Source organism: Heterocephalus glaber, unplaced genomic scaffold (genome assembly GCF_053883595.1).
Source record: "Heterocephalus glaber isolate CG9 unplaced genomic scaffold, H.glaber_assembly_v1.0 deba00001688, whole genome shotgun sequence".
Classification (NCBI taxonomy): Eukaryota; Metazoa; Chordata; class Mammalia; order Rodentia; family Bathyergidae; genus Heterocephalus; species Heterocephalus glaber.
This window is the reverse complement of record NW_028258413.1, coordinates 9,818,301-9,845,834: the sequence shown is the minus strand read 5'-3', so window position 1 is coordinate 9,845,834 and position 27,534 is coordinate 9,818,301. Positions and strand designations below refer to the sequence as shown.

General features: G+C 42.9%; 2 protein-coding genes across 3 annotated transcripts in view; both read right to left on the bottom strand.

Annotated features, from left to right (window-relative positions):
• Dnajb14 (DnaJ heat shock protein family (Hsp40) member B14) overlaps positions 1-24,818 on the bottom strand; it is a 51,576-nt gene extending 26,758 nt beyond the window's left edge. Inside the window, exons 1-3 of one of the 2 annotated variants that reach the window (XM_087198782.1) lie at positions 24,232-24,818; positions 23,424-23,485; positions 11,442-11,613 (exon numbers count right to left, since the gene is read on the bottom strand). In XM_087198782.1, the coding sequence (XP_087054908.1) occupies positions 11,442-11,613; positions 23,424-23,485; positions 24,232-24,803 (806 nt within the window). In that variant the 5' untranslated portion in view covers positions 24,804-24,818. The remainder of the gene's footprint in view (positions 1-11,441; positions 11,614-23,423; positions 23,486-24,231) is intronic. The other variant, XM_004866279.4, reaches the window with a different exon arrangement.
• A 372-nt stretch (positions 24,819-25,190) lies between these two features.
• Positions 25,191-26,838, bottom strand: H2az1 (H2A.Z variant histone 1). Its single transcript, XM_004866278.4, has 5 exons — positions 26,651-26,838; positions 26,400-26,477; positions 26,185-26,298; positions 25,883-26,012; positions 25,191-25,623 (listed from the first exon to the last, which is right to left on the bottom strand). Exons 1-5 carry the CDS (start codon positions 26,651-26,653, stop codon positions 25,562-25,564), a joined length of 387 nt encoding a protein of 128 aa, XP_004866335.1. The 5' UTR covers positions 26,654-26,838; the 3' UTR covers positions 25,191-25,561.
• Between the last annotated feature and the right edge of the window lie 696 nt (positions 26,839-27,534).

Sequence of the window (27,534 nt, the reverse complement as noted above, 5' to 3'; positions counted from 1 at the left end):
TACGAACTAGAAGGAAAGAGAGAAAGTATTATATAAGACTGCAGAAATCTACAGATTTTTCTTACAATTACAGCAGCAAATTTATTATACCATCTTCTTTTAAAAATTAGTTTGTTTTTCTCCCCCCCCAAGGACTGGGGATTGAACACAGAGCCTTTGCACTGAGCTTTATTCCCAGCCCTTTTATTTTAATATTTTTAAATGCTGAGACAGGATCTCACTACATTGCCCAGGCTGGACTCAAACTTTTTTTTTTTGGTACTGGGGATCGAACTCAGGTCCTTGCGCTTGCAAGGTAGGCTGCAGAATAGACTCAAACTTTTAAGCCTCCTGCCTCAGTCTCCAGAGTTCTGGGATTACAGATGTGTTCCCACCATGCTGAGTTAAAACTAATAATAATTAAAATTGAATTTTTTCCTACTTTAGGTACTTACAAATATTAACACAAGGCTGTTTCATTTCAACATGACACTTCCTTTATTCAGTCAAAAACAGTGAACACCAGCTATGGCCCCGTGTTCTTCTAGCACTTAAAACAGATCAGTGAACAGAACAGAAATCCTCACCTTCAGAGCCTCTCCCCTGTGTTTAGAGACAAGGTGACGGAAGGAGAATGAAGTACCAGGGACAACGGTGTGGTGACCACCTGCTATGCACCAGGCACAGCCTCACAGGCCCACACCACGCTCGGATCCACAAAGCTGAAAAATGAGTTATTCTAAAAGCCAACTTGAGCTTCTAAAGGTAAAATCTGGGCTGAAAGCAAATAAAGCTATTACAGTCTTCATTTAATTCATTTGTGTATTTGTTTGTTTTTCGGCCAAAATGCTAACACTTGGTTACTGTTTGCTGCCTGTGTAACTTGCTATGTAAATTGGCTGCACTTAGCAGATCTGCTAAGATAATGCCGATCGTGTCTAATAGTACTAGCTTTCTAAAGATGAGGAATTCCAAATTCCAAACAGTATCTGGCCACAAAGATTCAACATAAAGAATGATAGAACTTTATTTTATATAAAGCACTCATTCACTCCTCATTGGGTAGGTTTTACTGCTATTTGACCAACAAGGAAATCAAGGCTTTAAATGGTTACATAAATTGCCCAAGGTCACATGACAAATAACAAAGGGAAATCAGCACTTATTTCTTCAACAATAGTTTACTGACTGTCTATCTTCTACTAGGGGCTGTTTTAGATCCTACAATGGTGAATACAAAGTAAAAAAACCTCTAATTACATTAAATTTACAACAGGGAGAGGGACAAGCCAAAAACAAATACATATGTAAAACATGAAATACAGCTTTCAGTGATACTCAAAGAAAAAGTGGCAAAGGGGAATAGAGGAGAGAACTGGGAATTGAGCTGCTATTTTAAACATGGTAACCAGCGAAGTCTCGAAGTAAGGATGCAAACCTCTGCTTATCCGATCTGAGCATCTTGCTGTCTCAGAACTTGACAAGGAGCCTTCAGACTGCAGCAGCCGTCCTCTCCCTCTCCTTTCCCTTCCTATAATCGGACAGATGCAGAACCCTCCCTGGGAGGTGTGTGCAAATGCTCCTGGCGTCCGGATGTTCTTTGTCTGCCTCGCTGCCTGCTACAACTTCTTTAGACCTCAGCTTAGCTCCTCTTTCCTCCAAACCCAAAGCCCCTCTTGTACACTTCCGAAGCCCTCTAAACATAAGCCTCAGCCCTTATGGATGGTCTGTTTACTTGTCTGAGTGCTCCTCTAGATTGGAGGCTTCCTGAAGGCAAGCGTGTGTGTTGTTTACCATGTGTGTTCATGTGTGTTGGGTAAGCAGATGGACAGGTGACGGTTTCAACCTGAGGGGAGAAGTGGTGAGACATGCTCAGACCAAAGGTGATGAGCGCTATGATGAAAGTACAGTGGCACCAAAATCAATTTGAAATAGAAAGGAAATAAATACAGACTATGAGATAAGGAACAGAGGTAAGAATAGAGACATTATCTGAATGCAGAAAATTAGTGATTGCCGGGGATTTAGTTCAGTGGTTTCGCCGCCTGCTGTGCAAGTGCAAGGACCCGAGTTCGATCCCCCGTACCAAAAAAAAAAAAAAAGAAAACAAAGAAAAGTAGTGATAAAGTAAACACTGAACAATCCTAAAGCCATTACTACTTTACTTGAATGTATAGATATTACTATTCCACCTTAAGCCTCTAAAAGTGGTTTACTGATATTTCCTAAGCACAAAAGACTAGCGGCTTAGAAGAGGGTTACTAGATAATACGAGGAAGGCAGACCAGAATCCTCAATGCTCTAGGTTACATCAGAATGCTAAGAATTGCCAGAGTGAAGAAAGACTAGACAGGAAAAAGAATTGCTTCACTAATTCTTAGATGCATCCAGCCTCTGCCATGTGTTCTCTGCTCTGAGGTTTTCATGACATCTTACAGGCAAAATTCTTGAAAAGCCAGCAGACAGCTATAAAGTCATCACCACTCATGGACAAGCTAAAGACTACGTATTTCAAGTAATGCTCAGACACATTCATTCCCCTAAGTGTCCACTTGTGAATGAGAAATCGCTATACACATCTCTAACTTAACCCACAGCCGCCCATCATACTCCGTGGCACCAGCCACAGACAACTGTCACACACTGTACAGGCTGCTCCTTCCTTGAAGAGTCAAGGCTTCGTCAGCCTTACTGAGGAATCTTAAGATTTCTCCCTGCCTCTTGACGCATGATGCCCTGCACTGCCATGGGGCTCTGCCAGCAAGAAGGCCATCAACAGATAGCCCCTCGAGCTCGGGCAGAACCTCCTGTCTTTATAACAAAGAATCAGGCAGCCAGGGAAACCCAGTACAGAGACGGATGTTGTAGAGCACGGCGAAAAAGACACATCTGGAACTCAGTATGGGACAGCATGTCCTGTCCAGACCTGGTGGCGTCCTCTCATGGGCACAAAAGCACAGGCGCCTTCCCATTTTCTTCTCTGCATGCGCTACTGCTGGTTATTTAAAGGCTAAAGTTAACTGGTGTGCTGGGAAACAGTTCTGAGACAAAGGATTTTTACATTTAGCAAAATGATTTATCGTCCCTTTATTTAAAGAAGTGGAGCCACCTACTTAGGAGGCTGGGCAGGCTGGTAACTTCAAGGCTGACCTGCTCAAGCAAGGCTACACAACCAGTGAGACTCTGAAAAAGAAAGATCTGGAGCTTACATCAGATCTCCAATTCAAATCCTCCCAATTCAAACAAGTTACCAGTGGTCTCCGGAATGCTCCTAGATAATAAATATAGTAACAGCCCAGTTAAAGATCATGCTGATCTTTGTATTCCTAAAATATGAGATGGCCTTTTTTCAGTGACATAGTAGAAACTTCTTCAAGTAAGATCTACGACAACACATTCTTCAATTATTTTTTAATACATTCCAACTCAAAGACAACAAATGGAGCTCATTTTCACAGAATATCAGTTTTCAAAGTTACACAATGCCTCCAGCTTCCTGCAAGCAGGCTCCTACTTATGCAATGGATGCGGCATGGTTGCATGGCCTCTCCCATGGAGCCAAACTGTCACTTTGCAGCTTGTTTGCATAATCCTGCTCACCCACAAGATACCATGCTGTCTTAAGAAAAGTCCCCTGTGTACAGGTAAAAAAACAAAAACATACAGCAGCAAGTATCTGCTGCTGATCTGCTCTCTCACTATTTAGAGCAATACTTTGCAAGGGCAAATGGAATGGGTATTCCGCAAGTCAGCGAGGCAACTCTTCTAGAAGCCAATGACCTTTAGGGATTGTGAATAACTTAAGGATTATCTTGAAAGAATATTCTAATCATAATTAGTCCCTAGAAGAAAAAATATTGTATTTAATAAAAAGACACAGTAAAATTATTGACTCAGGGAATCAATCTCTAACACAGGTCTCCTACTGATATTTTTCCAGTGAAAGATCTAGATTTTATTGTAAGTTTATAAGAAATACACATGATAAAACAGGATGGGTAGAATGAGGATGAAAACAACCAAATTTAGTGTAACAAAAATTCTACCAAATGACCCATTTTCTACAACAATGTATCAGGGAAAAAAAGGAGTAGGGAAACTTGTTATATAATAAAAGAAGCACAGGAAGTATCAACCGAATGAAATGTTTTGATGTAATTTAGTCCCTAATACAGTAACTTTTTTTGAGAAAACTAGAAAAATCCAAACACTGCATATTAGGTAAAATGTTGTATTTGTTTCAAAATAAAAAAAAATTTTTTTTTTGAGATAGGGTCTTGCTAGGGATTTCAGGCTGGGATTTCAGGTAGTCTAGGCTATCCTTGAAATCAGTGATTCTCTTGCCTCTGCCTCCCTAGTGTCAAATTACAGGCATTTGCCATTACACCCAGCATTGCTTCAAAACACCTCAGAGTAGGGTGGACTGCATGGAGTGCGTGTATGTATGATGATGGCAGAGAGAACAGAAACAAGACTAGTTGAATGTTGTTATTGGCTGAAGCCAAATATGGGGACACGTTGGGGGGGTGTCCTCATAGAGTTCTTTAATTTTATGTATCTATGAACACTTTTATAATAAATTTTTAAAGTATGCCTTTTAATTTTACTAGCTTTATATATCTATACCTGATATTTCACCAGTCCTTATTGAAAAAACACATTCTCTAAGAAATTATGAACAGAATATCCAGGAACACTGAAATATAGTTAAGTGACTGATCTTAGGAATTAATGACTAAAAACCTTGGAAAATTTTTTGGAAATTTTTGGAAAGATACAGACATCCTGGTTCAGAATGTACCTGGAACCCCAAACAGACTACACAGAACGTGAGCACATCACTTCATGGTCACAGTGCCAAGACTGCAGGACAGGAGAGAATCACCAAGTCACTATATACACAAGGGAGCACTGTTCATCCACAAAGAACAAAATTATATCACCTACGGGAAAATGGGTTAGGGAGCCAGATTCAAAAAGACAAGTATTACACATCTTCCCTAATATGTGAAATCCAAAACCCTAAATAGGCACAGAAGTAGAAGAGTGATTATTATTTGACAAGAGGAAAAGAATAACGGCAGGGCTAGAGGCAAAGCACGAAGAATGAATTATTCAATCTCAATATGTGTGTGTAGTTTCTGGTTTCTTTTGCTGTTGATCTCTACTTTCATTCTGTTACAATCTGACAGGACGCAAGAGATAATTTCAGTTCTTCTGTGTTTATTCAGATATGCTTTATGGCCTAACATACGATTTCAAAGCAAGTTCCAGGGGCTACTAAGAAGAATATGTATTCTGCCACTGTAGAAGGAAATACTTTAAAGATACCTGTTAAATTCTGTTCATTGGTGTGGTTCAACTCTGGTGTTTCTTTGTTGATTTTTTTTTTTGGTCTGGCTCAACAGTCAATTTGTGACAATAGATTATTAAAGCCCTCCACTATGACTGTACTGGTATCTCTCTGTACTTTTTGTTTTGTGAAACTGGGCGGGGGGTTCACATTCAGTGCATATGTATCTACAATTGTTGCTGCTTCCTGGTGGACTGTTCCTTTCACTAGTATGTAGTAACCTTCTTTGTCTCTTCTGATTAGCTCTGATTCGAAGTCAGCTTTGTCACAAATTAGGACAGCTACTCCTGCTTGCTTACAGACCCAGCTGCACAGAGTATTGCTTTCTCCTCTTTTACTTTCAGTCTTTGTGATGAGGTGTGTCTCTTGCAGGCAGCATATAGTTGGGTTTTCCTTCCCGAGCTAGGATCTAGTCTACCAGTGTGTGTCTTTTTTTTTTTTTTTTGTACCAGGGATCAAACTCAGGACCTTGTGCTTATGAGGCAGGTGCTGGAACCACTGAGCTAAATCCCCAGCCTGTCTGTGTTTTTTGATTGGGGAGTTAAGATCATTTACTTGGAGACTTAGTTACTGAAAGGTATTTACTAATTCCTGTCCTATTATTTTTCAAGCTGATTCCTTTAGTTTAGCTTCTTTCTCAGTTAGTTGTATTCTTTCCTTTGGGTTCTTGGTTGGTGTTGTCCTTGCTGACTCTGAGTATTTTCTGCAATACTGGTTTGGTGGTCATGAATTTCTTTAGTTTCTCTTTGTTGTGGAAGGTCTTTATTTCTGTCAACTTTGAAGAATAATCCTGCAGGATACAGTAATCTGGAGTGGCAATTATTTTCTTTTAGGGCTTAAAAAACTTCACTCCAAGCTCTCCTGGCCTTTAAAGTTCGTGATAAGAAATCTGTTATTCTGAAAGGTTTATCTTTATATGTTATTTGATGTTCTTTTGTAACAGCATTCGACACTCTCTCCTTGTTCTGAATTTTTGTCATTTGACTTTGATGTGTCCTGGGGAAGCTCCCTTCTGCTTCTGTCTAATTGAGATTCCAAATGCCTTACTTACCTGGGTATCCATCTCATTTCCCTAGATTTAGAAATGTTCCTGCAATGATTTCAATGAATAAATTTTTATGCCATTAGATTCCCTCTTCCTAACCCTAATCCTTAGGTCTTTCAGAGTCAGCAAGGAGAACTTAGAGATCATCTTCTTTTTTTTTTTCCTGTGGAAATTTTATTTAGCAGTCAAAATTTCCTTCACATTCATTCCATTGAACAAGACCTCTCATCTCCTGCTCATTTTACTTCAAGTCATCAGTTTTAGGCACAAAGATTTTACTTTTCTCTCAAAATCAAGTTCTGCTTGAGGTTACTGCTATAGCATACAAATTCTATTGAACAGTTTTGACCTCTTGTTAGTACTAATTAATATCCTTTTCTTAAATAAAGTTAGACACTTGGTTTTCCAGTTGATTCCCATCGTAAGCAGTAAGACACTACAGCTTTATGTTCAATGCTGCCTGGCCTTTGCCTGGACCTCATCAGCACAGGCGTCCGTCCATGAGCCTGCGGGAAAGTGGGTGTTGAGCTCCTTGGGTTTCTGCAGCAGCCACACTGACACTTCACATCACCGCATCTCTGCTCGCAGGAGAAGCAAGCAGCTTCACAGTGGCCTGGACAAGGCTGTTAGAGTTGTTTTTCATATTATGCACGATAAACTGTGGCACAATGATCATTATGTAACAGCTATTCAACAAAAAAATCTATATTTCACTACATTTATCATACAAAAATATGCAACTTTCTATTTTAAGACAGTATTATTAACAGTACCTAACCTTTTTTAAACTTGTAAATTCAGAAAAAGTTATAAAAAGGGACTGAAATAGAGGGAAGAATATTAGAGAAATGGTGAACCCAAAAACTAAATTTAGAAACATTTGTGATAATAAAAAAGCAGCTTAATGATAAAAGGAGATTTACACTTTCAATGGCAGGAAATGCTGTGTTTTAAGGCAATCAAGGCTGGTTTCCAATCAAGGACTATAAAAACTTTAGTGAGAGGGCTGGGGATTTAGCTCAGTGGTTCCATTGCCTGCCTCGCAAGCACAAGGTCCTGAGTTTGATCCCTGGTACCAAAAAAAAACTTTAGTGAAATAAAGCTATTTTTATGAACTGAAGATAGCCCTTATTTTTTAGGCAACGAGTTGGCAAAACCATTGTGTTTATCTACAGGATGAATTTCCTAAGACACTGTATAAGAACTTCTGTTTAATCCAGAGATATTATCAAACAACTTTAAAAAGGCAAATAATTCTCAGCTCATTTAAAGGCAAAATATGCTATCTTGAAAAAATGTGTTTTAGAAAAGGAAATGAGACATTACAAAAAATTTCAGGCTCTTAAGATGGCAGTTTAAGAAACTTAACAGTGAAATAATTGGATGTGTGTGCACTTGGAGAGGGATGGCATGAAATATGAGTCACTGCACAGGGAGCTTAGCTTTCACCTTGCAAAGTTGGCCAGCTTCTGGTCAGTTTGAAAACAAGGGTATTTCAGACCAGGAGTACACCTGTGTGAGCTTTTGTCTCCTCTTAATATTGCTGTCAAAGTCAGGAAAGGGTGTGGAGAGGAGCACTTCTCTCCTTATCAAAGCGGCAGTGTTTTGAGGTAAGTCCATGTTCCCCATTCCTAAGGATTGAGAACTTTGAGACAAGAGGGGCTTGTAGCTAGGGCTCTGACTTGTGCCCTCACTGGTAACCTTGAAGGAGAAGTGCCCACAGCAGTTCAGCAGGCTGGAAATGGTGATGGGAACCAGAGGCCTCCGAGCAGCCCTGTGGTCTGAGGGCTGCGCCTTGTTGCTTGAAAGCCTGCAGAGCCTCTTGGATCAGCACCCCACCAGCTACTGTGTCCTTGGTGATGCTCACAGTGACAGAAACGTGGCTTTGAAGACTCCCGGCCTATAAGTATGAAGCTTGGAATGAAAATCCTAAATCCAATATGGTGAGTATAATTTTAAAAAGTGAAATTATATTTTTCTGTTACTCAGTATCTAAATGTCAAAGGCACTTCTAAGATTAATTATATTGTCTACAACGAATGCTTTAAAGTTACAGTGCATGTCATTTTAAAGTTAGCCCTATGGAGTTAAAAGCAAACTCATGATTTCAAACCACAGTGATCTACGGTCTCACACAAGGCAATCTAAAATGCTCTTCTTCCTGCTCTTTCCTTTTCATTGCTACTCTGACCAAGCACTGGGTAACCTTTAATAGGTGGTAGGAAAAATTGACAGAGACAGAAGAAATGTAGAAAACCTGATTAGTTTGATCACAGTTATAAGAATAGGGGGAACGTTTGCAATCACCTAAAATGAGCCAGAACTGTAAAGACAGGAATAGGACATAAAAACCAAAATTACACTTTTCTTAAATTACCTGCGAAGGTAGTATGATTCAATAGGTTTTAAATATTAGTGCAAATTTCAACTATTATTCTTATATATAAAATTATTAAGTTTTAAATGCCTAGGTTAGCAATTTCAATTCAGAGGGAAGTTACAGCTTCCTTTAACATGTTCCAAAAACACTACATTTTAGTCTTCATTTGCTAATGTCTCAGTAGATATTCATATTTTGGCCCCACTTAAAAATCTGCTTAATGGTGTTCCTAAAATGCTTCGCCTGCATAGGTTGTCGACACGAGAAAATGGAAATGAAGAGGAGAGGAACTCAGGTGTCCCTGAGGTGCTGTGTGGGCCTTGGGCTCTGAAGTACATCCTGCTCTGGTCCAGCTCTGCATAGCAGGCTTCCAGGGGGCCGCTGTGCTGCTGCCACAGCATTCTGCTGAGCGTGTCCACCTCATCCACCAGCAGGGAGAGCTTGTGGAAGGCAGTGATGGAGCCCCCAAGGTGGATCTAAGCCTCAGGGACCCAGCAGAAGTAGCACAGTTTCCACAACTTTATGTGTGCTCCTGAGAGACAAGGCAGAATCACACTGTGGAGGTCAGCTGGTTTGGAAAACCACTCTCTAAAATACTGTTCCATATCACTGTTGTGACTGTCACAGTGTGCTGAAGTGGGTCTGGCTTGCATTTTAATATTAGTGAATTTTACAGATCATCTTCGGGTTGTCTCCTACTGTTTTCTGAGTATCACTGAGTGAAGAATCTACTACATTAACCTTATCCTCAAGTCCTGACAGCCTACCTTATGACTGATCACACCCACAGCCAACATTTTTGAGTTTTTCATTGCTTTGACACAGGGTCTTGCTAAGTTGCTTAGCTGCCCAGGCTGGGCTTGAACCTGTAATCCTCCTGCCTCAGCCTCCAGAGTACAGTGGAGTTTTTCATTTCCAGGATTGCTGCTTGTTTCTTTTTCACAATCTCTAATTCTTTATTGAAGTGGTCACTCATATCCTGTACTTTCTTCGTTAAATCATCCAGCTACTTATTTGTATCTTTTGTAATCTCATCCAACACCTTATCAATTGAGAAGGTTGGTGTCTTTTTACCTTATTTTGTGACCTCACTGCACACCTCAGTAACTGCTCCGCTCACCTGCTTGTCTGTCTTTCTCTGAGCTCTTCACTTTAGCTCTTGATTTCTCAGGTCTTTGTCTGGAAACTCATTCATTTCACAGCTTGTGTGCTCAGCTTTTCGGGAGTTATGAGTCCCTGGAGTCCTCTTGTTGCCCTGCTTTCTCACGATTCTTTTGTGAAAACTGTAGGTCAGGTGGACAGAAGGCACTGGCACTATGGTAGTGAGCTTGGTAGTAAGTGGTTCCTCCTTCTGCTGTGGCAGTGGCTTCTAATGTGACTCAAGGTGCAGACAGCTACTCCACCCACTTGAGGCACTGGTTCCATCCCCACCACTGCCTTGTGAGGACGGAAAATCACCAGTAACAGCAATATCCAGAGGAGCAACCACATATCAACGCTTAATTAAAACCTGTTCGGTTTTCAATTCTTTCAACAACCCAGGAAGATGAAAGAATGATAGTGATAAATAGTCTGGGAACCAGGAAAAAAAGGGAAAGGGGGGAAATTAAATCAAATATCATAAAATAAAAACAAAAAAGGAGGAAAAAATGAGAAAGTAGGTTTCGATGGCATTATTTTTATACTGGGAAAGGAGGGTGGAGGGAGAAGAGGTTTGAGAGGTTATGTGTGGGGCCAGAGATAAAGAAGAAAAACGTATACATATGGAAAGCATGAGAGGCTAACTGAACATCTCCACCCGTAGGACCCAGGAGGGAAGGAAGACGGAGAAGCATCTGAGGAGGGGAACCCAGCAGTCACCAGCAATCACCTCAGGGACTGAGCAGAGTCGGCCTCCAGTGTGGTCTCCCAGCAGGAGTGCGCCTCTACCTACTGCAGTCACCCCTTCCCTACCCCTGTGCCCCGGTGGGCCCCTGTACTGCTGCAGCTCCTGACAGTGCCCATCCCAGGGCTCTGCAGACCCCTCCCTAAATGAGTTCTCACTGCAAGGAATCTATGATCCCAAATGCAGCTGGGCCCTCAACCCTAACTCAGCAAACTTCCCACTCCTGTGCTCTTCCCCTCTGCAAGCAGCGTGGACTTCACTGCCCTCCCAGCTTTAACCCTCACCCACCCCTCAGAGACATGAAGAGCGAGGCCTCGAAGTCCAGCTCTGGGGACAGACATGGTGCCCCTACCCCACCGCTACCCTTCACTCTGCTATCTTGGCCGTGTCCCCACGTAACGCCGGGACCTCTGGGCATTGGAGAAACACACACAGACACTCATGTGCACTGTCCACACATGAGCACACGCGTGCACACACACACACTCAATACTAACAAAGACCTAACAAAGACACAACCCTGGCTTGGTGGTAAACACCTGAGGAGACCATGTTCAATTTCAGCCTGGGGAACTTAGCAACTCAGACTCTGTCTCAAAATAAAAAAATGAAAAGAGCTGGGGATACAGCTTGGTTCAAAGGACCCTGGGTTCAAACCCCAGTTCTGCAAAAATAAATACATAAAATAAAATTGAAAACATCCAGGGTTAATTCCTCCTTATGTGTCTTACTTCAAACACTTTTCCCAACCCTGTAACATCCAGAATTCCCCCAGAACCCACTCTAATGCAGATCCTACCTGAGAACACCCTCCACCTGGTCGCGGGTGTAGCCCTTCCCACTCTCTGCACTTCCGGGTATGCTGTCCTTAGTGCAGCTGGCCTTGCTCTGATCCCCGCCACTCGTGGACTTCCGGCAGTGTGGGCTGTTTCCAGCAGTGCTTCCATTTTTCATGATCACTTCCAACAGTGCTGCGGAAAGAGAAGGATACTTGTCTCTTCACATGAAGGGACACACTTAAGATCTTGATCTAGCAGGGGCTTTTTGCAAGTAGCAAGCATTCCCTTATGTACCCAGCTATTTATTTAATTGCTAGTTTGGAGGAGAAAGTGCAAAGTTTAAAATAACTGTAAGCTGAGCATGGTGTGGGACACCTGTAACCCCAGCACTCGGGAGGCTGAGGCAGGAGGACTGCTGTGAGTTTGAGGCCAGCCTGGGCCACATAGTGAGTTCAAGGCCAGCCTGCACTACAAAGTGAGACCCTGTCTCAAAAAAAAAAAAAAAAAAAGAAAATACAACCCTCAAAATGCTCAAAATGACTATCATCCAATGACTTATAACATACTTTTACTGGTCATATCACAGTGAAACTGCAGAAGACCAAAGAAAATGAGATAGTCTTTAAAGTAGCCCATGAGACTACCCACAAGAAACAGAATGATAACTTCTTGTTTCTCATGGCAACAGCTGGAGCCAAAAGACACTGAAACATGGGCAATGAGAATGTCAGAAAAACGTAACTGTCACGCTGCATTCTGCATGAATTTTCCAGAAAGTACCCGAGATAAAAGCATTTTCAAGCAGATGTAAGTGCTCAGTGGAAGACTCCTCCCAGAGGACACAGAGACATGCTGCCGACAGGCTCATTCTAACCACACAGGCAGACAGGGACCAGGACAACAGTGTCTGACCTGTAACAACCCGGAGAGGGAAGGGCGGAAATAAGCTGGCTGTATACACTCACGGCAGTCACAGGTGGGCAGGCGGCAAGCACTGTGCTGTCTTCTTTCCTTTGGTGTATGCTTAAAACTTTCAATATTAAAAATTAAAACATAAAAAAGTGAACAGAGGGTCGGGGATTTAGCTCAGTGATTCCGCCGCCTGCCTCGAAAGCGCAAGGTCCCGAGTTCAATCCCCGGTACCAAAAAAAAAAAAAAGAACAGAACTAAAAAGGGAAAACAAGTAGTTCACTAACTTGGTAGTATTTCTGTTTATTTTGTTTCTGTTTTTGACATGAGGTCTCCTTATGTTGTCTAGGCTAACCATGAACTCCTAGCCTCAGGTGATCCGCCTGCCTCAGCCTTCTCTACAGATGGGATAACAAGCATGCACCATCGTGCTTGGCTTTGGTAGGAGGTTTTAAAACACTGCAATCAGCAATTAACACGAGAGATTTTAAAATAATCTTAATGAGGATATAGATGACATAAACATCTAATTTATCAACCCTGATCTAACAGACATATTATTACATCCAACTGGTGAGTATTCATCTTTTATAGGCGCATAAGAAGTGAAAAAGGACATTACATCTAGATCACAAAGCTACCATCTTTAACTTCACAGAATTTATGTAATATACACTGCACTCTATGAGCATAGTACTACTTTCAAGTGAGAAATCGATTATAAAAATGCAACTACAAAACAAGCTCAAGTGAGTTGAAAAATACCAATCTAGACAACTCATGTATCAAAAATCTCAGAATTGAATAAAAATGGCCAGGCACAGTGGCACACACCTGTAATTCCAGCATTCAGGAGGCTGAGGCAGAAGGACTGCCTCAAGTTGAAGGCCAGCTTGGACCACATAGTGAGTTCAAGGCCAGCCTAGACTACATAGTAAGACTGTCTTTAAAATAAAAAAAGAAAAAGATAATACCGTATCTCGGAACTTGTAAGTCAACTAAAGAGCCACATGCAAAAGCATCCATGCCCCTCATCACACGATATTCAAAAATTAACTCAAAATGAAGCATACACTGAAATAAAGAGCTAAAAGTATAACACTCTAAGAAGAAAAGACAAGGGCCAGGGATTTAGCTCAGTGGTTCCACCACCTGCCTCGCAAGCGGAAGGACCCAAGTTCGATCCTTGGTACCAAAAAAAAAAAGAAAAACAGATAAGAAGAAAAGACAAAGAGTAAATCTTATTGACCTTGATTTGGCAGAAACTTAAACATGACAATGAAAATACAAAGAAATAAAGTAGAGAAAGTTGACTTCAAAATTAAAACTTTTGCACTTTAGAAGTTATCAGTAATAGACTGAAAATACAATCCACAGAATGAAAGAAAATATATTATGCATCTGGTGAAAGAAATGTATCCACAATGTATAACTCTCATAATTTAAATAACAGAGAATAAAAATCCAGTTTTAAAACTTGGACAAAGAGCCAAGCACACCATACTCCTAGCTACAAAGGAGGCTAAAGCAGGAGGATCATTTGAACCCAGGAGTTGGAGGGCAGCTTGGGCACCATAACAAGACCCTCTCCCTATCTCTTCCTGTCTGAAAAAGAAAGTAAAAACAACACGAACAAACATGGGCAAAGAATCTAAACAAACATTCTCTGAGAGAGAAGAACAAACGGCTAACAAGCACATGAAATAGTTGCTGAGTATCTGAAGTGAAAATCTAAACCATAAAACACCACTTCATACCCATCAGCATGGCTGTAATCAAAAAGATGGTCAATAAAAGGGTTGGCAGCACACAGAGAAACCGGGGCCCTGACAGGCTGCCTGTGGGAATGGGAAATGGACCTCTGCTTTGGAAAATTATCTGGCAGTTACTTAAAAAGATTTAACATGTAGTCATTACATAATCAACAATCTCATTCCTGGGTAAATATCCAAGACAAATGAACATATAAAAACCGATTCATTGCTGGGGAGGTAGCTCAGTGGAGCCACACCTGTCCTGAGTTTGATCCCCAGTACCGGAGGGGAAAAATAAAAGTGATTCATGAGCATTAAAAGCTACATTATTCATGATGACAAAAAAGGAAACAAATACCCACCAGCTAATTAACAGATAAATACAATGTGAATTATGCAAACCACAGAATATTATTGAAAAATAAATAAGACAAATTCAAAATTTAATTAAAAAATAAATTTAAAAATAAAAAGAAACCAAATAGTGATATAGGCCAAACATGGATGAACCAATTATCCCAAGTAAAAGAAGCTAGTCACAAAAGACTATATTCTACATGATTTTTTTTTTTTTTTTTTGGTACTGGGGATTCAACTCAGAACCTTCCGCTTGCCAGGCAGGCAGTGGAACCACTGAGCTAAATCCCTGGGCCCTATTCTACATGATTCTGTTCACATGAAACAGGGTCATGTAAACAGAAAGGTAACTGGTCCAGAATGACAAGGGAAATCTAGTTAGCAGGATTAGCTGTTGTCAAGGGCGGGGGTACAGGGACAGAGAGGGTGTAACTAGAGAGAAGAGAGGCAGGATACAGAGAAGAACTGCCATAACATTGTCAAGATTGCTGCGGGATTCTGTGAATGTACTAAAACACTACTTAATCACATACTTTAAACAAGAGAACCAGGGCTAGAGAGGTATCTCAATGGTACAGTGCTTGGCTGGCATGTAAAAGGCTCTGACCCAATTCCCAGCACTTAAAAATGAAGAAAGAATTGTACGGCATGTGAATTACATCTCAATAAAGCTATTTTAGACATATTTTTAAAATGTCAACAGGGCTCCTGACAAATTTGCAAACATGCAGATATTTATTATTTATATAAACTTCTTTCTACCACACATTTTCTCTGGCTAATGGATTTAAGAGGCCATCAAAGACAGAGGAAATTTAGTTTTTATAGCAATTTAGCTGTAGATGATACAGAAAGCAATCTGTTAGCTATGAACAGGAGAAATGTAACAGGAGAAATGTATATAGTCAACTTTTAGCTGTTAGTCCAAATTTAATGCAATTGCAATGGAAGCCAGCATGGTATTCACAGTATTTAAACTTGAAAAATGCTCTGTGAATTCTGTGATAGCAGCTTAAGTTTTAAATCTCTCCAAATTCCCTCACAAAGCTAAAGTAAGTAGCAACATCAAAACTTCACATATAAAATCCCCAAACACAAGAATATATGGCCTGTGTGGTACCAGCATCTGCGTGACAAGCAGCAGAAGATAGTAAAGGGAATTTGACAGCCCACAGAGCAGAAAAACCCCACAACACCCAGCGGGGACCCTTGGGCAGGACCGAGAAGAGCTTGTGAACAGGCACAGGCCCACCCTGGTCACCACAGAGCACATACTCTGGTCACCATGGATTCGCAGAGCTAACTCATGCTCTCTTCCAGGAAGATGTGCTGAGCAGAACCTGCTGGAAACAAGACCCAGACTGATGAGGACAGGCACAACAGAAAGACAAACGAGAGAAACTCCAAATAAAAGTGAGGAAAGAGAATGAGATCTCATACAGCAAGGTGTGATAATCTTACATACTATACACAGACAGGAGAGACTCTGTGGATTTAGAGAGGCCAACTAAACCAATACCACATAAAAATGAGTAAAAAAAAAAGGTAGCAGTCAAATCTAATATGAGGTATGATCAAAATATAGTGAACGTTTAAATTTTTAAATTGATTACAGGAAAAGTCACATTGCCATGAAACCTCCCCCAAATCCTCTCTTTGAACGTACTTATCTCATCATTCTAGTCACTTTCTGCAGCAGTTCTAGAAATCCTCTTTCATGAGTGTCTTCATGAAATGTATTTAAAACTACAGTGAATGCTGCTGCAGTATGCTATCCAACAGAAAGGCTCATAAAAACATTTCAGCCTGGGGCCAGGGATTTAGCTCAGTGGTTCCTCTGCCTGACTCTCTAATGCAAGATCCCAAGTTCGATCCCTGGTACCAAAAAAAAAAAAAAAAAAAGATAAAAAACATTTCAGCCTGGGATACCCTCAGACCCAACCTGTGACATCTTTCTTGGAGACCCAAATAGGATGTAGAAAAGAGACATCCTTGTGACAAAGTTTGATAACGCGTAAAAGTAAGAAGAGTGGGGAAGAAACTGGCTCTGCTGAGCGAGCTTGGGCTGAGTAAAACAGGAAAAAACAAGATAAGAGAACCCTTGGAGCACACAGGGCGGGTTGTTGTGAAGAACCATGACAGCCAGGAGTAGGGTTTTCTGATTAGGATGCTCTTGCTTAAATTTTAAAAAATAGATTAAAAAGCAAAGGTTCTAGGGCCAGGAATTTAGCTCAGTGGTGCCGTTGCCTGCCTTGCAAACGCAAGGTCCTGAGTTCCATCCCCGGTACCAAAAAAAAAAAAACCCAAAGGTTCTATATTTTACTATGATAGCTCCTTGTGTCTTTCATTGTTAGGCTTTTGGTTGCTAAAAAATTGTTTTAAGGGTTAAAAATTATTTAAGTGTTGGCCTGTAAAATGTTTTCAATAATCAGTTTATGATTGGTTAAATAGTTATTATTGTAGTTTATGACTATATATGACACTATAGATACATAAGAAAAAAATACTGTGGGTTTAAGCTTTAAAGTTTGTATGGAGTTAGGACTACAAAAGTTTAGTACATGCAAAGTAACAAGTAAGTGCTCTATTTATATGATATATATCTAAAAGTTAAACAATGGTTATTGGTTCTGCCACTAAAAGCTTGACCTACATCTATTAGCTTTGATTAAATAAGCATTTTCTTATTATACAATGAGATACACTTGTTTTGGGTAATAAGTCTATGTGTGGTCATTAATACTGTTTCCTAAATTTGTAAGAGTTCTAAATATGTCCTTTAATCTTGTCAATACAGAATTGACAAGAATTCTACATGAACCTACTAAAAGAATCTACATTTTGCCTTAAGAGCAAAAACTAAGTAAATATATGTAAAGATTTCTACATAGCTGTGATACTAATTATTGCTAACCTCATGGTATATTAAATACATTTATGTTTTCCCAAGAGTATAAATCTTTTTTTTTTTTTTTTTTTTTGGTACCGGGGATCGAACTTAGGTCCTTGCACTTGCTTGCAAGGCAGGCAGCAGAACCACTGAGCTAAATCCCTAGCCCGAGTATGGGTCTTTTTAAAAAGACACAATATTGAAAAAGACACCTTATACTGATGACCTCCAAACTAGAGTTGTTCACAATGACGCAATTTTCAGGTTTCTGTTTATGTGACTGTTATATAATTGTATTATGATAGTTTGATGTCCCTACACCTTATACACCTGAGGCAGTGCCATAATGATTAACGATTAGGCATTAATAACATGTAAAGTAGATCTATAAAGTATACACAAGCACAGGGCCGGGGATTTAGCTCAGTGGTTCCACTGCCTGCCTCACAAGCGCAAGGTCCTGAGTTTGATCCCCAGTGCTAAAAATAAATAAATAAATAAATAAATAAATAAAATAAACAAGCACATTCTACTTGAGAGGCCGATACAGGAGGATCACTGCGAGATCGAGGTCAGCCTAGGCTACATAGTGAGTTCAAGGACAGCCTGAACTACATAGCGAGACTGTCTCAAAAAACAAACAAACAAACAAACAAACAAACAAACAGGTCATTTACAGTTCCAAAGTATTTTTCCACAAGAAAATTTTCAGGTGCTGGGGATCAATCCGAGTGTCTCATGGATGCTAAGGCCACACTCTACCACTGGGCTACATCCCCACGTTGAAAAATATTTATCAACTATAATAGGGAAAGACTCAACCCAGCAAGCACCAACTTAGAACTAAGGGTTCAAAGCATCTCACTAGGAAGGACCGAATGGAAGCCACGTGTTTCCTGACGTACTACACCAAGAACACACAATCCCCTTTATGGTATTCCTGCCAAAAACGCAGGAGACACCAGTCAAGCCCAAACAGAGGGTAAATCTACAAAATAACTCATCTATACTCATGAAAAAAAAAAAAGATAGACCTGGAGAACACATCATCATGCGTAGCTAATAAATGCCACAAGGGGTCCCGGAACTGTGCAGCAGAGGGAGGCAGTCTTTGCCCTGAAGAGCAGAGCACCTCTGGAAGATCCATCTTCTGGACTCAGAGACTCCTACAAAGGACGCACTGGCCGGAGAGCTGGGAGAGAACCATTAGCTGCTTCTGGAAAAACCCATAACCAGCAATCAAGCAGGTATCATGCTTTTCCCAGATGGACTGCAGAAGAGGGAGAAGTGTCTCTTCATAGGTGTGTGGCTACAAATAAGAGAGGAAGTTGCTCTTTAAAAGCTGTGGAGCCAGGTATGAGAGTGGTTACATGTTTCATGGTTCCGGGTGGCCATGACAGTCCTATGCCTGGGGCTGGAGTTTATCCACTTGCCCCTTTCATCCCTAACAGAACTGCACTCGCCCCGTGTGCTCCGAGACCCTTCCCGTGCTCATGGCTGCACTGAAGGCTGCTAAAGCAGGCTCATAGGATGGTTGTGCATTCAGCAGTCATTATGATCCTGAAAATGTTTCCACAAGTTTATGCTTCAGGGGTCTGTCCAATAATAGCTCTGTATGTGAGTTTACATTAAACATTCTTTGGCTCCATTGCCAGAGAAAATCTGGACAAATTCTACCACTTCTTGGCCTTGATGAAAATCCATTTCATCATCTTTAAAACAGAACCAGTAAAATTTTCCGCATTTACAATAACTGGAGCAAATGCTTGAAATAATATGATTCTGCTAAAATACTGCTAGAATTTAGAGCATATTGGATTTTTCTGATTAAATGCCTTACCTATCACCCATTATATCTCACTTATAGTGATGGACAGCATAACAAACACAGGGAGGCAATAATACTTGTAAACCAAAGCATCTTTACCTTGTGAAACTATTCAGTTCTATTTTACGCATTTACCTTCCAACCATATTGCTTTGCTTGGGGTTTTATAAGAATCTAATTTAATTAATGTCTGCATTTAATTAATGTCTGTTCAGCTCATGAAAAAAGGTAAACAAAGTAAAAATCACTTAAATATCCACGGAAGTAAACAATCACTGTGCGGTTTTCACATATATTTAACTCTAAGTACTCAAGTTAGGTAGCCAACAAAAAAATAAGACAATCCACATATGTTTGCAGCTTAACTTTATTCAACTGTTGATAGACTGGATTTCCTTTAGGGCAATAAACACATGTCCACATTGTCATTTCTAACAGAGCCACAGTGCATAGATGCAATGTAGCTTATTTTGTCAACTCCCACCAATGGACATTTATATTCTTTCCAAATGTTTGCTAGTCACAATCCATGTGTGGTTATGTGTATATAATTTTGATTTTTTTTTTTACTTAGCAAATCCTTTTTATTGAAAGCTGCAGGGCCAGGGATTTAGCTCAGTGGTTCCGGTGCCTTCCTCACAAGCGCAGGGACCTGAGTTCTAGCCTCGATACCAAAAAGAAAAAAAGAAAAAAAAAGAAAAGAAAAGAAAGCTGCAAACTTAAATAGATATCATTCCAGAAAATCTTAGCTTGTACATGTCACATGCAAAACACTGTTAGGGAGTAAAAAAAATGATTAAGATTAAACTAGCTCCTGATCTCCTCTGCAGAGTTTTTAATCTAGAAGAGTGACAGCTAGCTACACAGACAATAAGGAAACAAAATACTATAATGAAGAACTGTTAATTGAGCATGGAATGGGTAGTTTCACATAAACTATGATTGATCCTCATTTAAAACAATAATTTTTTAAAACAATAATTTTGTACTCAAGTAATTTTAAAAAATGACAGAAAAGAAACATATATAATCCCAAGGCACCATGCCAAGTTCTTTTTTTGTCATAGTAATAACATGTAACATTCTTATAGCCATGAAGATAATAAAACATCCTCACAATAAGCCAGTAGGGATCACAGATAAGACAAATGAGGCTGAGAACAGGAAGGTGAATGACAGGAAGTGAACTATTATCAGGTCCACCAGGGAGTTAATATTTCCAATGGAACACAAGCTCCGTGACTGCAAAGACCTGGCCTTACTGTCCACTGATTCTGGGTCCCTAGAATATTGCTGGCCACAAAGATCTGTGTTCAATAACCAGCTGCTGAATACATAAAACCCCACTTTATAGATGAGGAAACTGAGGCTCAAAAAGACCAAGGTCAGACTACTACTAAATCAAGGCTCAAACTCGGTATCCTTTCTTGTCTGAAAGTCTGGTTACTAGCTGAAATTTGTAACACTTAATGATATAGAAAAATTGCTTCAGATGTATAATTTGTATTCATCTTTATATTTTAATTATATCAAATAGAAAAAGAATGCAATTCATCTTGAAAGGAATCAGCTGAATAATATATCAGACATACGACAAAGTTTAAAAGTCTTGCCATTTTAAGTGAGGGGGAGACAGAACTTTCAATTTTTTTGTTAATGTAAATTCAAAATAATTGCAACAAAACAGCAAAATTTATTCACATAATCTCTTATGTGAGGGAAAAAACACCAAGGATTACTTTAATTGCTACTGTGCAGATAAATGCTACAAATCATCCCCTATCCAATCATTAAACCTAGTTATTCACAAAAGTAAATGCAGAATAGCTTTTTCTGAGCTGTAGGCCACTACTTGATTTTAACTACTACGATGCTCTATGAAAAACAATGATTTTCTCTTTTAAAAATCTACTTCAAAATGCCCACTATTACTATGAAAAACTAAAATACATCTATTAAAATAGCAATGTAAACTAAACAATGTAAATGGCAATGAATCCCCCTACCAAAGTGCAAAACATGTCAATAATTCAATAAATGTAGAGTTTATGAAACCAGAATGTAACTTACTTTCTGCCAACTGATATTACTGTTCCCAAATATTTATATTTCCTGTGTGGTATCTAGTCATACACATTAACACTTTCACATCTAAACTCACAGTATGAAAATATTTGAAAGGTGGACAATTCATGAACTCCCTCACAGCAAGTACATTATAAAATATTCTGAACTGAAAACGTGGACAGCAACAAGGTCCTAGATGCATCTGAAGATCTTGTTTTTCTCCAAGTAAAACTTCTGCCAATTTATTAAAGTGTTTTACCAATCAGACTGCTTACCCAACAAGAATAAAACTTTAAGAGGACAAGAACTCTGGAGTTTAGCTAGAATTTAGTCTCATGTTTTTCCATTCACTGTAGTACAAAAATAATGGAAATACATCCAGAAAAACATTCAGTTAACTCTGGGAGTAATGAGTTTGGTCTCTGTCTAGAACATGTGAAATTCAGGGATAAAAAGTTAAAATCTCATTGTAATCAATGGCTCCACTTTCCTTCTGAACTCAATCTTTTATTGGGATATTTCATAAATTTCTAGATCTTCCCTTCTCCTGAATTCTAAAATTATGCTAATAAATACCTTCTGAGAATGTTCTATATAAAATATATTTTTTGGGCCAGGGATTTAGCTCAGTGGTTCCACTGCCTGCCTCGCAAGCACAAGGTCACGAGTTCGATCCCAGGTACCAAAAACAAAGAAAAAAGAAAATTACATTTTTCTAATACTGGCACCTAACTTCATCTCAGTTCCTATCAACCCTTCGATGACATCTTCATTTTACATATAATTAAAGTTCAGAAAAGCTAAGTAATTTTGCCCTGGTTAAAGACATGTCAGAGAGGAAGTCTGCATCTGAACTAAAATTTTTAGACTTCTCCAAAATTGTACTCTATCACTTTACTTGGTAACTACATACTGCCCTTATAGTACATTTGTACCATGGTCTTTCTTATGTTTCTTAATTTTTCCTATATTCACATCTTTAAGAGCAACAACTATTTTGTGTGCTTTGGTATTTCAGAGCGTCTTTTAGAAGAACGATTCAAGTTGTTTACATGACAAATATGACAAGGCTGTGTAAGTTTGGGCAATTTTTAAGAATTCTCAGATTCTGTTATAAAATGGCTATCGAGTATTTACTATTAAATGTTTCCAAGGGGCGGGGATTTAGCTCAGTGGTTTCGCCACCTGCTGCGCAAATGCAAGGACCTGAGTTCGATCCCCCCCCACACACACAAAAAACATTCGGGCCGGGGATTTAGCTCAGCGGTTTCACCGCCTACTGCGCAAGCGCAAGGACCTGAGTTCAATCCCTGGTACCAAAAAAAAAAAATGTTTCCATGTATGGACCCATTTAACCCTTACACAGCACTGTAAGATCGGTACACTGCACCCACTGTAAAGATGAAAAATCCAAAGGAGAGAGACACTGTCTAACTTCACCAAGAATAAAGTTAAGAGATAGATGGAGAAGGGCCAGGCTTTAAAAGCCAAGTTATCCTGTCTAGAGTGCCTACTTCATTAATGTCAAAACTACCCCACTGAGACTATATAGTGACTACATGAAATCATGGCAAACTACAAGTCTGAAAAGGGGCTAATATCTAGAATATAGAAAGAACCCCTCTAACTCAGTCACAAAAACCAAATAAACTTATGTCAAAATGGGCAAATAACTCGAACAGACATTTCTCCAAAGATATATACAAATAGCCAACAAACAAGAAGAAATGCTCCACAGCACCCAACTTCTGAGAAATGCAAATCAAAGCCACATTGAGACCTCACCTCAGGCCCACTAGGATGGCTCCTAGCAAAACAAAAAAAGGAAGAGTTGTTGAGGATGCTGAGCAACTGGAACCCTGCTCACTGCCACCAGGAATAGAAAATGGTGCAGCCACTAAAAGGAAACGGTAGGGAGGTTCTTCAAAACTTAAAAGTGGAGTTACCATCTGATCCAGTATCCATTTCTGGGCATATAATTTATATAACTAGAATTGAAAGCAGGATTTTGCTTGTCCATGTTCACAGTACCATCATTCACAACAGCCAAGACAGAAGAATGAACACATACAACGGAGTATCCAGTATTTACAATAAATAGAATGTGTCAAATGCTACAGCATGCATGAATTTGAGGACAGCATGCAAGTGAGATAAGCCAGTGACACAAACACAAATACTTTATGATTCCACTTACAGTAGTCGCTAAAGTAGTCAAATCCATAGAAACACAAAGTAGACTGGAGGTTGCCGGGGGAGCTGTTTAATTGGTACAGTGTCAATGTGGTAAAATGAAAAAGTTCTGACGATCTCTTGCACAGCGTGCATATACTTAATACTATCTTGCACTTTTTTTCCTGAACTGACACAGTGTTCAATGGTCATAAAGGATAACGGTAGAGGACAGGAAAAAGCAGAAAGCACAAGGGCTTCAACAACGTAGAAGAAATTAACAGATTAAGCAGCTAGCCCCGATCTCATTAACTTATCAATAATTTCCTTCTTAGCCCGGAAGTACTGTGAATCTCAGAGATGTCCTACAGGCAGGCAATAGAGTACAGTGGCTAAAGGCCCTCCGAGAGTGATTTTGACTCTGTCACCCGTTGTTGCGTGACCTTGATATTTTCATTCATTCATTCCTTCCTTCATTTATTCATTCATTCACCAAAAGGCCTTTCAGGGGAGTGAACCTGGTCAGAGGAGTCCTGTGCCTCTCCACTGACTGTTGGGAGGAATGAATGAAAGAGCCGTGGCCCACGCCGGGCCCGTCTCGGGCATCTGAGGGTGCTGGTTAGGATATCCGGAGCTCAGCCCAAAGGGGCTCGGGCCGAGCCAGAGATTTATGTAACGAGCTCACGGCGCTACTCAGCGATTGCCGGTCCCGCCCCCCGCTCCCTCCCGGGAAAAGCCGTGTCATCCCGGTGTCCGCTGGGTCCCGGGCCTGCGGTAACGGCGGCCCGGGGCGGGGGCCGTGGTCGGGGTTGGGGTCGGGCCCGGGGGCTCACCGCGCGCAGCGGGCAGCGGGTACAGCCGCTCGGCCTTCTGCAGGAAGCGCTGGGCCCTGTCGCGGTCTCCGGCGCCCAGGGCCTCGCGCGCGATGCGCACGCACCTCTCCGCCTCGTCCCGGTTCCCCTCCATGCCGGCCGCGGCAAGGGCCGCGGGAGACGGGAGCCAGAGGGCGGAGGCGGGCGGAGGCGGGCGGCGGGCGGGCGGGGCCGGCGGCAGAGCTCGCGGGGCGGGACGCGCGGCACCGAGCGCGACGCGGAGCAGGCGGCAGCCCCGGGCGGCACGGCGCGGGCGCAGGGCCCGGGCGGCCCGGACTAACTGACGGACGCGCCGGCGGACAGACGCGCGGACGCAGGACGCACGCGGGAGGCCCGCCCCCCGCGCCGCCCCGCCCCTCCTCGGCCGAGCCGGCGGGGTCCCCTCGCCCACCGCCGTTTCCGGTTGGATCCCCGCGGGCAGCGCCTCCTCCGCACCTGGCGGCCCGGCCCCCGGCCCCGCCCCCGCCGAGCCCTAGGTCTGGCTCTGCCAGCACCTTGCCAGGAAAAGGGCGACTGGAGTGCGCCTTGCCCATGTTGGGAGGGCGACCAGATGAACCACCTGGCCGAATACGCGGTGAGGCTCCGCTTATGCACGTTGGGTGAGGCAAAGGCCACGGCGACTGCACACTCCGACGCCGAGCTCTTCCCACCCGCATAGACGTTGTCTCTAACCTTCGCAGGCTCCTGTCGCCCCAGTGCTCTAGGAGCAGTGAGGAGCAACTGCCCGAGCTCGGCCGCGGGCTCCCAGCCCACCCGCCAGACCCTCTTAAGAATCCCAGTGTGTAACGCTAGATATGGTGCTGGGCTGACTTTGCTGATCAACAGATTACTGGATTCCCCCGGCAAGGAAGTGCTTGATTACTGCTGAATGAGATAAGTCACAACAAACAACTTATTTCAATCAAGCAAAGGAGACCCGGTTTGGGATATGACCTTTATTGAACTTATCCACCAGAGTGGAAATAATGTCTGTACAAAACCAAATGTTTGTTACTATAACTTCTGCATCACAATTAAAATCCAAACAGTTTTAAAAACAGTCAACTCAATCAAAACCCGCTACACTTCAGAATCAATAGCTTCTTTGAAGCCACAGTAACACTTAAATATGGTTAAGACTCGAATGCAGAAATTTGGTCGGTTGGAAAGCTAATTAAACTTCCACCTTGCTCAAATAGAATTACAAAAAGGCAAAATTGTGTTTTTCACAGAGATACAGTCCACTGGAATCACCAACACTGGACAGCTGTTAAGAGTAAAGTCCTGAGATAATAAGGAATCCAGGCATCCTTTACACAGTCTTCTGTTGTCCTTTCTTCCCAATCAGAGACTTGTGGATATGTGGGATGACACCTAGGAAAGTGACAGCATTAATTCTATTTTCAGTACACATACACTTCAAACCAAGGCGGTCTACTGTTCAACCTAGATGTCTTTAAAAACGTCAAGTTCAATTATGAGGTGAACAAACACACAGATTGATTTCATATACTTTCACATACTGCAATGTAAACATTCTTGAATGCCCACTCCTGGACTAAATACTAGTGGGGATTAACGAATCCCTCCCTTTTGTAAGAGAATTTAAAATAAGATTTTAGCAATTACGTACCACCACCAGCAATCGTAGCCTTGATGAGCGAGTCCAATTCTTCATCCCCACGAATGGCAAGCTGCAAGTGGCGTGGGGTAATGCGCTTCACCTTCAGGTCTTTGGATGCATTTCCTGCCAGTTCAAGCACCTGAAAGGCAGAGCCCACTCAGCCTTCCCGCTTCCTCGCGGGCGGGCTGCACAGACCGGAGCCGCGGGCCCCCCGCCCGACTGACAGAGCGCGGGGATCGGCGCCGCCTCCCGGGCGCGGGCTCCCCCTGGCGTCCCCGCACCGCCCGACCCATCCCGGCCCGACCCCGCACCTCCGCCGTGAGGTACTCCAGGATGGCCGCGCTGTACACGGCGGCCGTGGCGCCCACGCGCCCGTGGCTGGTCGTCCTGGACTTCAGGTGTCGGTGGATGCGGCCCACGGGGAACTGCACAAGGAGGGCAGAGTCGGAGGTGGGGACCGTGGCGCGCCCACGTGACCTGCGCCCCCGCGCCCCCCACGCCGGCCGCGAGGTGCAACGCCACTGACCTGCAGGCCGGCCCGCTGCGAGCGGGAAACCGCCTTTGTCTTGGCCTTTCCGGAGTCCTTCCCGGCCTTCCCGCCAGCCTGCGCCGAGCACGGAGATAGGGTTACGGGTGCCCCTCCCCCGCGCGCGCCCCCGCCGCCGCGCGCTCCCGCCAACCGCCGCCGCCGCGAGGCCGAGGCCCAGCGCCGGCGCCCCCGCCCTGCCCAAGGGCCATCGCGGCCGGCCCAGCCCGCGCCGCCGCTGTGGACCCTACCATTTCCAATTCCGCTGAGGCGCAAGCACGCAGGCAGTAAACAGGCCGGTCCGACACGCAGCGGGACCCACCGCTACCGCTCCGCCGCACCGCGATTCAAACTGCGCTGTCTCCCGCCTTCCCCGCTGCCTTTATACTGCAGAATGTTCCCTCATCCGGGAACTCGGGCTGCTCATCCCACCAATGGCCGCCGCCCGCCCTCAGGACGCGTCCTCCAGGCCTCAGCCTATGAGCAGGCGAAAGACAAGGCGGAGGGGCGGGTACTTCCGAACTCGAGCCGCGATTGGCGGATGGGCTGGGAGTGGGGGAAGGCGGACGGCTGGGAACAGAAGCGAAGGGCTTGGCGGCGGGCGGGGAGGTGCGCGAGGGCGGCGCGGTCACGTGTCACGAGGCGGCACGCGCACCTGCGTCGTCCTCGCTGCCCCAGCCGTCCCGCCATCCCCGCGCCCCGCTCCGTGACGCTGACAGGTGCTGGGTCGTCTGGAGCCCAACGACCAGGCCTGCGCCCGCGCCTGCTGTCCGAGCGGATTTAGGAGAGCTCAGAGCCTTAGCCTTCAGGCTGCGTGATGGACAGCTGTACGCATCGTGGGTCGGGGCGGGCGTGCTGCGCGCAACGCCCAGTCCTTGAGCCAACACCGTGCTGCGTGCCGCACACAGGCCTCCCGTCCTCCAACACCCGCTGCCTGCGTGCTGCGCATAGTGCCCTGGCCTCTGGCCAACAACGTGGGTGCTGCGCGCGGTCCCCCGTCCTCCGGCCAACACCATGCTGGGTGCTGTGCACAGTCTTTCGGCTAACACCGTGGGTGCTGCGTACAGTCCCCTGTCCTCTGGCCAATATCAGTGAGAGAGGCTTTGTCAGATCATGGGACCTCTGCCTGCCTGGT